Source organism: Haliotis cracherodii, unplaced genomic scaffold, assembly GCF_022045235.1.
Source record: "Haliotis cracherodii isolate W230 unplaced genomic scaffold, xgHalCrac1.p SCAF_5, whole genome shotgun sequence".
In the NCBI taxonomy this organism is placed as follows: Eukaryota; Metazoa; Mollusca; class Gastropoda; order Lepetellida; family Haliotidae; genus Haliotis; species Haliotis cracherodii.
In genome coordinates this window covers 415,305-426,432 of record NW_027266308.1, presented here as the reverse complement: position 1 = coordinate 426,432, position 11,128 = coordinate 415,305, and the positions used below count along the sequence as shown (strand labels likewise).

Sequence of the window (11,128 nt, the reverse complement as noted above, 5' to 3'; positions counted from 1 at the left end):
TCCCGGACGGGACTCAACCCAAAACAGTAAGAGAATCTGTATTTTACCAAGAAAATTCTAACCCAAATATAACGTTAATTTTGTTACATTTGTATAACCATTCAGTGGTAATACATGAGGCCTTCGGACGAAATACTGTTTTTTCTTTATGCACAACAGCAAAACGGTATTCTTTTAATTAAATATCATTCTGAATCACTTAGACTTCATAAACACGTTTCTCTGGCACATTTTTCTCAAGAGATAGAAGCGAGGGACGCTTTTCATTTTCCAACAAGAATAACGCCAAACAAATGGCCACACTTTTGAACTCGGCGATTTAATAACATGTCAGTTGTCAAGTATGTATTACAGTAGCTGCTCAGATTACGCAGGAAATTTGAATTTTTTTTTGGCATTTATTTATTGGCAAAAACATTGATTTTCGGTTATTGCATCACACTGTTTAATTTCGACGTATAACAGTAATTTCAATATTGATAGAGTGAGTGAGTTGGCTTTATCGCCGCTTTTAACAGTTGTCCCGTTATAGCACGGCGTGGAGGAAAGCTCGATGTGATGCAGGTCTTTGACGTTAACCAATTTGTTGAAACCAACGAGCACGGATATGGTGCTGACAAACTTAGAAACTTAATCGGGGCAAACCGGGATTCGAACCCACAATCATAGGTTTCTAGCGTGCCCAAGAAACGCAACTCAGCACATAGAATTGCGGCGTATTATATCCAATACAATAGCATTTAGATATAATACTCTAGACAATCGAGGATAAATACATATCATAGCACCATTAGCATTTCGTGTGTGGCCAGCATCGTAAAGCTTAATTATAATGCATGTTTTGTTTATGAATAGGTTATTTAAAACACACAAATCTATAGATATAAAAGTTTATTGCATAAAGGAACATACAGGAATTGCACATTGATATAAACGTCGCTGATGAAATGTACGGTCCATATTTCATTAACAGTTAAAACATTATTATAGTCAAAACATGTTCTTAAACAATATCTTCACGTGACCTGTAGCATTATAACGGTGTGTTTCAGGACGTGACCGTTTGTCGAAATATGTTGAACAAGTTTTTACTGCTGTCACATTGATTCGTTTGGGGTCAAAAGTCTCCAAGAAGACTAGAATTCAGAACTGTGATCTTCATGGAAGGTATCGTCCACGAGAAACAAGGAAAATCATCCTCGGTGTGCAGGGGAACATACTGATAGTGAGTATATACGTTCAGAAGCAGTATATATGTTTGATGATGATAAACGTGAAACCAACCCGCGTTATCCGCATATAAGTAATAAATAATATGTAATACCCAATACGACTGATAAATATAGGTTTATACACTCAAGCAGTGTTCTATCATACCCCTATGTTCACGTAATTTCGGATCGTTACGTTCTGCGTACACCCTGACTTATGTATGTACATGGTTACGGATGGTACGTACATGGATACGGATGATACGTACATGGTACGAATGGTACGTCCATGGGACCGGATGATACATACATGGTACGAATAGTACGTACATGGGTACGGATGGTACGTACATGGGCACGGATGGTACATACATGGGTGCGGATGATACGTATATGGTACGAATGGTTCGTCCATGGGTACGGATGATGCGTGCATCGGTACGAATAGTACGTACATGGGTACGTATGGTACGTACATGGGTACGGATTATACGTACATGGTACGAATGGTACATCCATGTGTACGGATGATGCGTGCATAGGTACAATAGTACGTACATTGGTACGGATGGTACGTACATGGGTACGGATGATACGTACATGGTACGAATGGTACGTACATCGGTACGAATCGTACGTACATCGGTACAAATGGTCTTGATGGTACTTGCATGGGTACGGATGGTACGTACATGGGTAGGAATGGTACGTACATGGGTAGGAATGATACGTACGTTGGGGTAAAGTATACAGGCTTTGAAATTCGATTGAACAGCTACACATTGCGTGGTGATTGTGAAGCATTGAGCCAAGTAAAGCGGGACAGCACCACATCTGCAACAGGTACAGCGAGATATTTATACTTAAAGGCAACTCCCGGGATGGAGCGGGCTATGAATCTCCCAGAAAAACCAAGTATTGCGTTCATTGGAACATCTCGCCTTTAAATATATTTATTTCATCTGTTCAATAATAAAACAAACAAATAAACATGCTACAGAAAATAACATTTACCACGTGTAGTATCAATGAAATGAAAATAAATCCTATGGAGCTGTGCTCAACTGGTTCTCAGTGTGATTCCGTTGTTGTCATTGAACTCTATTAACTCTTCTCTACTTCTGATTATTTCTATTTGTTCCTGGATTGTATGTGAAAGTTCTGAATACTCTTAATTATTATCCGGAAAAGAAATATAACAGTCAGCTGAAACTTCGACCTATGCATGATCTACATGAATAGAATTTTACTAACAACCGGATGGACGATGGACTTGCTTTAAACTATCTGCGCTTGACCTTTTTGTCCAGTTGAGCACAAAACCACAAGATGTCGTATGACATGATTACCCGCCACCCTGTTGATGTGATTGGGCATATGGAGGCCATATGTACAGTATAAATATCACATCACCGTAGAACAGACCTGAAGCTAATGTTCGGACTCACCAGGCCAGGGAAATTTGCGAGGCGTTTCCTCAATTAAATTAACCTCTGCGATATTTTCTATAAAACGGCAAGGTTATGAATTAAACTGGGGGTGTATAACGGAATGTCGTGATGTGGATGTCTGCTTGTAGGTTTTGGTACTGATGGACTATCCTGGAAACGTGAAACGGCAATAACCCCACCCCCCCCCCCACCCCCCAGTCCCCCACCCCCACCCCCCCCACCACCCCCCACCCCCACCAACACCTACACCCCCTCTACCAACCCACCCTACCAATAAGGCCGGATTTTTTTTATTTCGCTAAAGATTAAATACCCTTGCGTTAAACTCACTGCCAGCCTCTCGCTGGTATAAAAGGTCCACATGTGGGGGGAGGTATGTCGGTGTTTTCATGGCGGACATATTTCCATAACTGACATTGTCAGACACGTTAAAGAGTGCTTCGTAAAACCTGGATCCGGGTTATGAAACAATTTCATTTGGCGCAAACTTTGTGTTTCGTTTAGCAAACACATTAACGAGAATATTCCGGTAGTTCAAGACGCATAAATGTTTGCATCCGGGAGATAGTTCACGAGAGACTGTTTTACAACCGTCTGTGTCATTGCAATGTCTGGCACCTGCTGTACTGCGCGTAGATGCATGAGTGATTAGGCACCTGCTGTACTGCGCGTAGATGCATGAGTGATTAGGCACCTTCTGTACTGCGCGTAGATAAATGAGTTATTAGGTAACTGACACAATGCATTTGTTTATTAAGATTGGAGAGGTGTGCGTGTGGGGGATGTGTTTGTGTGTGTGGAAGGGTGGGGGGGTGGGGGGATGGGGTGTGGGGGTGGGTGTGTGTGTGTGTGTGTGGGGGGGGGGGGGGGGGGGGGGTAGGGTATATCCCTGCACCTCTTGGCATCCGGTACACCACTATTTGTCTTGGCACCTACTTTCAGAACTTTTGAGTCATATCAGTGTCCACAGCTGGTACTAGTTAATTAGACGGGGATTTCCACATGAAATGCTTGACCATGCGTGCTCATAAGTTTACAGCTACGTATTTGATTGATTGGTCTCTTTTTGCACGAACGCAAGACGGATGATATATATTTCAACATTGAAATATTGGCATCCGTGTACCAGATAAACATTTCATTTCAGCCACCTTACTGTTGCGAGGCTCTTAAAATCACGTGCGAATGGTTACGGCTAATACCCAATGAATATGGTTCCATTATGAAAATGGTTTCCATTTGAATTAAACACTAAGAATCCACACTAATGTACGTTACATTGTCAAAAGAAGAAAATATTAAACAACTGTCTGAAAGACACAGTGGGAAACTAATTCTGGCAAGTCTGGACCATGTCTGTAAAAAACCTAGACATCATCAGTCCTCTGGCAAGTTCAAAGCTTCGCCTATAAAACTGAAATCCGAAAAGGAACATGGCGGTAGAATGTGTTCTCCTTCCGGTTTAACGAAGCTGCACAAACCGGAAGTCACATGACTCTCGTAAGCCGATTGAAGCTCCATTTTCTCTCGGCGGAGTTTGCGCAGTTCCATCTCTAGGTCTCGGTTCCGGGCCTGCTGCTTCTCCAGCTCCTGAAATTAGACACGTGACGTGAGTTGAGTGAGTGAGTTGGGTTTAACGCCGCTTTTGATGGCATTCCAGTTATATCACGGCGTGTCAGCTTAATGTGGGAGGAAAGCCAACGGTTCAACTCGTGTTGATATATTTGATATCAAAAGACACTCGGGTGAGACTCTCTATTTATTTACCCGACAGGAGTCAGTGAGTGAGTTGGGTTAAACGCCGCTTTTAATAGCTTTACAGTTACATCACGGCGCGTCAGATTAATGTGGGAGGAAAGCCCGAAGTGATGCAGGTCTCAGATGTTTACCACTTCCGTGAAACCCACGAGCACGGGTATGGTGCTGACAAACCTAGAAACATAATCGGGGCGAACTGGGATTCGAACCCACAATCATAGGTTTTTGGTTTTTTTTGCGGGGGGTTCTTGGATCTGTACAGCGTCAGTACTCGACATTTAGCCCTGTTATCGGTTATAATTACCGGTTATTAGAATTGATCACAACTTGAAAGTAAAACGTTGTATTAAACAACTTATCCTGCGCTTTTCTTGATGTTCTACATTTCCGTACCAGTAAGACGAAGTTCTGACACATTTTCTTCTTCTGACGACATCGTTGAGCGGCTAATCTATTCTGTTCTCTTCGTCGTTGTTTCTTCTCTATTTCCTCTGGGGTCAACTGAAGGTGAATAGATTGTTATTGTCAGTGCGTTAAACGAAACTGGAGGTCGAACAATATATACACACACAGAGCAAAGGAATGATGTTTGATGTCGTAGTCAGTAATATTACAGCTGTATCGCGACGGCAGTCTGTAAATGATAAAAACAATGATTCATAGCATGAGCACTGACTCAGTCAATCGGGAAATGATGCCATACTTACGCCAAGCGTTGACTATGGGAACATATACTGAACCAAATTAAAAACTTCACAATCCTAAAATTTTAACATTTTGACCAGTTATCATTGTGGGCCCTTATTGTGTATTTAAACAGTAATGGCCACGTATTGTCTTCAGATAACACCCGTTTTTGTGCCTGTGAATCGATCAAAATCATGTGCACAGCACTATAGTGGCAAAAGTGGTTTTTCACGTGCAACTGGTCACGTGGCCATAATACCGCACGTGTTTTCAGCCATACTTGTTAGCAGTCATTAAAAAAAACAAAAACACAAGAAAACAAAAGTCTTTACGGCCATTTGTCATGCCACGCCTTTCAAATGTGAAACGTGAACGTGCCATCAGCATGTTGCAGACGGGAACGTCCGTAGCTGAAGTCGCAAGGACGATGGGTTGTAGTCGACGGACTGTTTATGATTTACAGACGCGTCTACAGCAAACGGGTACCACCGCTGATCGCCCTCGGCCATGTCGACCACGTGTGACGTCACATGCAGAGGATCGTCAGATTGTCTTACGTCACCTCCGTAACCGATTTTTGACGGCTACATCAACCAGAAATGAACTGTTTAGGGGTAGACTGAGTGCGTAAACTGTTCGAAACCGTCTGAGAACTGCTCACCTTCAAGCACGACGGCCACACTGCGGGCCGATTCTGACTCAATTACACAGATGTCAACGTCAATTGTTGGCACAGCGACACTTACGATGGACTCAAGTCGCCTTCAGTGATGAATCCCGATTTAATCTTCGATTTGCTGATGGTAGGGCGAGGGTGTGGAGGCGCCGTCATGAACGTTACGCCCAGTGTTGTGTACAGGAAGTTGACAGATTTCGAGGCGGTGTGGGGTGCTTTCTGTGGCAATGCACGTTCCAGGCTTCTTGTCATCCGTGGCAACCTCAACGCTGCTGCTTACCGCGACCAGGTACTGGCACCAGAACTTCTGCCTTTTATGGCAGCACATTGATCCGGTTTGATCTTCCAACACGACAATGCCAGACCCCACACAGCAATTTTGACAAGGGATTTCCTTCAGAATGCGGGAGTCAACGTCATTGACTGGCCGTCAAGGTTTCCCGACCTCAATCCCATCGAACACGTCTGGGATGCTCTTGGCAGAAGTCTGCGCACTCTCCAGAACCAACCAGAGAATTTGCAAGATCTTGACACCATTTTGCAGCAACAATGGCGTCGTCTTCCCAATCATGTGTTCACAAGCATCACAAGGTCCATGCGGAGGCGTTGTGTGGCAGTTGTCAACGCACATTGTGGCCATACACGCTACTGAACTTGTGTGCCATCAGATTCTCGTGCTTGGGATTTAAACTGTTGATGTTATAACCGAATACCGTAGGTGCTTGGAACAAATTATGGTTACCACCGTTAATTAAAATCCTTTTTTGGACATTAATGATTAAAAATTACCTTCTGTGATACATTTGTCCGTTGTATAACATATATGGATTTACTTTTAAAAATGTGAAGTTTTAATTTGACTCAGTATATTTTCGGCCCGAGAGTTCCACCTCTCCATCATCCCCATCCGATGGAGGCAAGGAGAGTCTACTCTTCAAATATAACAAATGTTATATTTGGGACAACACTTTCTTGGTAAAGTACAGATCCTCGTACTTTTATTGGTTGAGTCCCGTCCGGGAATCGAACCCACACCGCCAGAGTGAGGCACCTAATCGCCAGCACACAAAGTCATCCATCTAATCCGTGCGCTGTGCCAATTTACATTTGTCAGAGGGGTACACAAAGTACGTGATCTTGACTGCTAGTTGTCGGACTTTCATTTTTTGTGGAAGCCTCGGTGGCTGAGTGGGTTAGATCGCTGACTTTGTGAGCTGGCGATTAGGTGCCTCAATCTGGCGGTGTGGGATCGAATCCCGGACGGGACTCAAGCCGAAAAAGTACGCGAATCTCTCTGACTAAGAAAGCGTTATCCCTACTATAACATTTGTTACATTTGACCACTTTCTAAATGGCAATGTGTGTTCATACTCTTCAAATAGATGAATACCTCAAATTGTTTGGGGGTATGGTCCTCCTTGTCGATTTCAGCCTGTCCATTAGCATGCCGTTTTGTGAGGATCTGTAGCCGAAGTTCCTCCTTCAACAGCGGGGTCAGTCTCTGCGTTTCCGTTACCATAGCAACCGCTTTCCGCAGCCGCGGATCAGATATCCTACTTCCGTTTTGATGGTATTCGTCCATCCGGATATTTTCCGATCCAGAAATGCTTGTGTCCATGTTTCTACCAAAGGAAAGTAGAATTAAGCTGTGCAAATATGTCGTTGTTAACGAATATCAAATGCGAGGATAATGCTTTGAGTGAGTGAGTGAGTGAGTGAGTGAGTGAGTGAGTGAGTCAGTGAGTCAGTCAGTCAGTGAGTCAGTGAGTCAGTCAGTGAACGGGTGGGCGTGTGAGTGAGTGAGTAAGTGTGTGTCTGTGTGAGAGAGAGTGTGTATGTGTGTCAGAGAAAGAGTGAGAGTGTGTTTGTGTGTGCGAAAGAGCGTTTGTGTGAGTGATTGTGCAAGTGTGTGCGTGTGTGAATGTGTGTGTGTGTGTGTGAGAGAGAGAGAGAGAGGTGAAGAGCGTGTTTGTGTGTGCGAGGGAGCGTTTGTGTGAGTGATTGTGGGAGTGTGTGTGTGAGAGAGAGAGAGAGAGGGGGGGAAGAGTGTGTTTGTGTGTGCGAGAGAGCGTTTGTGTGAGTGATTGTGTGAGTGTGTGTGTGTGTGTGAGAGAGAGAGAGGGGGAAAGAAAGAGAGAGAGTGTGTGTGTGTGTGTGTGTGTGTGCGCGCGCGCGTGTGCGTGTGTGTGTGTGTGTGCGTGTATGTGTGAGTTGAACTAACACCGCTATGTAGCTATGAACAGACTGTCAGTTATATCACCATAATATGGAGTCTAGCTGTACGCGAGTGGCCCTGTACAGCACTGTACCATAACATGTGTACACAGTGACCTGGGGCCGACACGTGTTGAATAAATTACGACAATAAGCATTCCTGTGACGTAAATCTGGGATTAGAACATACAATCTCGATCAGGGCCCGGCTGGCGAACGCGAAGCGGCGTGGCATATCTACCTTATCCATTCCTTGATGTGTCTTCTACCAACTATCTACCCAAACCAATCTCATACTATCTAACCAAACCAATCTCATACTATCTACCCAAACCAATACCAGACTATCTACCCAAACCAATCTCACACAATCTACCTAAACCAATCTCACACTATCTACCCAAACCAATCTCACACAATCTACATAAACCAATCTCACACTATCTACCCAAACCAATCACACACTATCTAACGAAACCAATCGCACACTCTCTACCAATCAAATCTCACACTATCTACTCTCGACCCGTGAAGATTCCGGATTAGAACAGGTCTTCAGCAACCCTTGCTTGCCGTAAAAGGCGACTATGCTTGTCGTAAAAGGCGACTAACGGGATCGGGTGGTCAGGCTCGCTGACTTGGTTGATGCAAGTCATCGATCCCAATTGCGTGGATCGATGCTCATGTTGTTAATCACTGGATTGTCTGGTCCAGACTCGATTATTTACAGACCGCCTTCATATAGCTGGAATATTGCTGAGTGCGGCGTAAAACAACAAACCAACCAACCAATCTACCAAATAAAGCACCCGCATCCGCACCTGAGAACGGGATGGGTATAAGCTGCTAGAGCTGAGAACGGGATGGGTTTAGGCTGCTAGAGCTGAGAACGGGATGGGTTTAGGCTGCTAGAGCTGAGAACAGGATGGGTTTAGGCTGCTAGAGCTGAGAACGGGATGGGTTTAGGCTGCTAGAGCTGAAATGGGGATGGGTATAGGCTGCTAGAGCTGAGAATGGGATGGGTATAGGCTGCTAGAGCTGAGAATGGGACGGGTATAGGCTGCTAGAGTTGAGAACGGGATGGGTATAGGCTGCTAGAGTTGAGAACGGGATGGGAATAGGCCGCTTGAGCTGAGAACGGGATGGGTATAGGCCGCTTGAGCTGAGAACGGGATCGGTATAGGCTGCTAGAGCTGAGAATGGGATGGGTATAGGCTGCTAGAGTTGAGAACGGGATGGGAATAGGCCGCTAGAGTTGAGAACGGGATGGGAATAGGCCGCTTGAGCTGAGAACGGGATGGGTATAGGCTGCTAGAGCTGAGAATGGGATGGGTATAGGCCGCTTGAGCTGAGAAGGGGATGGGTATAGGCTGCTAGAGCTGAGATGGGGATGGGTATAGGCTGCTAGAGTTGAGAACGGGATGGGTATAGGCTGCTAGAGTTGAGAATGGGATGGGTATAGGCTGCTAGAGCTGAGAATGGGATGGGTATAAGCTGCTAGAGTTGAGAATTGTGTGGGAATGGAATTGGGGTGACTCGTTTAATACTAGCTATGGGAAACTCCCCTCGCTGCAGGCGTTAAACTCTCATGTTAAGAACCCCACTCCTCATCCCCCATTTTCTGTCAGGCGGCCAGCGGGAATTAAGCGGACAATATGCGGGGCTTAAGCTCGTTGCGAATCAGGGGTGGTGGTTGTTTGTGATACAAGTTTGCGGCACGAGTGTTCCAAATCGTGCAAACACACTCAAGATAAAATCGATCTGGCGCAGAGAAAACAAACCATCACAAATCCGTGCCCTGCGACAGACTTTATTAAAAGGAAATGCTGATTGAGATAGGAAGTTTGCGTAGCCGGGTCCACAATTAAATATATCTTGATAACGAGTGTGCGAAGGAAGTAAAAGTATATTTAATATTGGCATTGTGCGAGCATCCCCTCAGACAGTCTGCGGGGGGTGTCCCAGAAGGGCTGGCTCCCTCATCTCGCTGCATGTATGGTCAATTATCATCACTCTAGTTTTTAATTTTGAAATTCATATATAACCATAATATTGAACCAAGTGACTATTGTTGACATCAATTACATATTTTTAAAACTTATTATGCATTTAAAAGAGACATATTAATGAAAACAATTGGCCACGTGACGCCACAGTGAATAACGTGATTGCTTCATTGTCCTTTTTAAGATAGTGAATATTGTTTTTCAATTTGGAAACTTCTAAAATACGCTTGGATTGAAACGTTAGCGTTAATGTGTAATGCATAAATGTATGAATGCATAATTCCTTGGTAGTGAATGGGTGCTGTTGAATGCTGCGTGTCGCAATGAACCAATCATATTGGAGCAGCTAGGTCAGGTGCCTCTGTGGGTGTTCCCATCATAACTACTAAAAACGAAGGGGTAAAATGAGCCTACCTATAGAATAATGGACTACTCCAGTCGCCAATCTGTCCTCAGCCCATATATCCATGGACGATGTCTAAATGAGATCCTGTTTTTTCAATGTATTATTTGTTCTTGTATTCATTATTTTCACAAACAGACAGTTATCGCTTTTATTAAACCCATTTTGCTGACAAACCAGATTGACATTTGTAACTTGAAAAGAGGAAATTCATGAATAAATCAATAAATCAAAAGAATACTACAAGGAATCGTTTTTTTCCCTTTTCCCATTTTGACTACACTAACTCCGTAACCAACCTCACCTAGAACAGGGGGGGGGGGGTGGGGGGGGGTGGGGGGGGGGGGGTGGGGGGGGGTAGGTAGGTAGTAATTAGCAGACACTGAGCCATGAAGTAGGTGTGTTGAAACAGTAGTCCTTATGAGGGGAATCGAGACGAGAATTACCCGGCGCTTTAACCATGAGCCACCCAACCGCTCGAATCATCAATGATACACTGACAGACAGTCGTGCTCGCTTATAGTCGTGTGTGATGGGCTGCGTTGTTTTCTGGGGTTCTGGGGTTAATATACTATAATACTGAAATAAATACATTACTGGGCAATGACTTTGAATTGAATAACAATTGTGATTGGAAAAAAAACACACCTAACTTTTCTGTCGTCCTACGTTGATTACATAATGACAATGAATATATTTAAGGAGGAGAATTGATGGATGTC

The 11,128-nt window shown here is 44.1% G+C and overlaps 1 protein-coding gene across 1 annotated transcript; it reads right to left on the bottom strand.

Moving 5' to 3' along the window:
- Positions 1-4,039: 4,039 nt before the first annotated feature.
- Positions 4,040-7,401, bottom strand: LOC139442536 (cyclic AMP-dependent transcription factor ATF-3-like). Its single transcript, XM_071223352.1, has 3 exons — positions 7,174-7,401; positions 4,814-4,921; positions 4,040-4,252 (listed from the first exon to the last, which is right to left on the bottom strand). The coding sequence occupies exons 1-3, from the start codon at positions 7,399-7,401 to the stop codon at positions 4,040-4,042; spliced, it is 549 nt and encodes a 182-aa protein (XP_071079453.1).
- Positions 7,402-11,128: the final 3,727 nt, after the last annotated feature.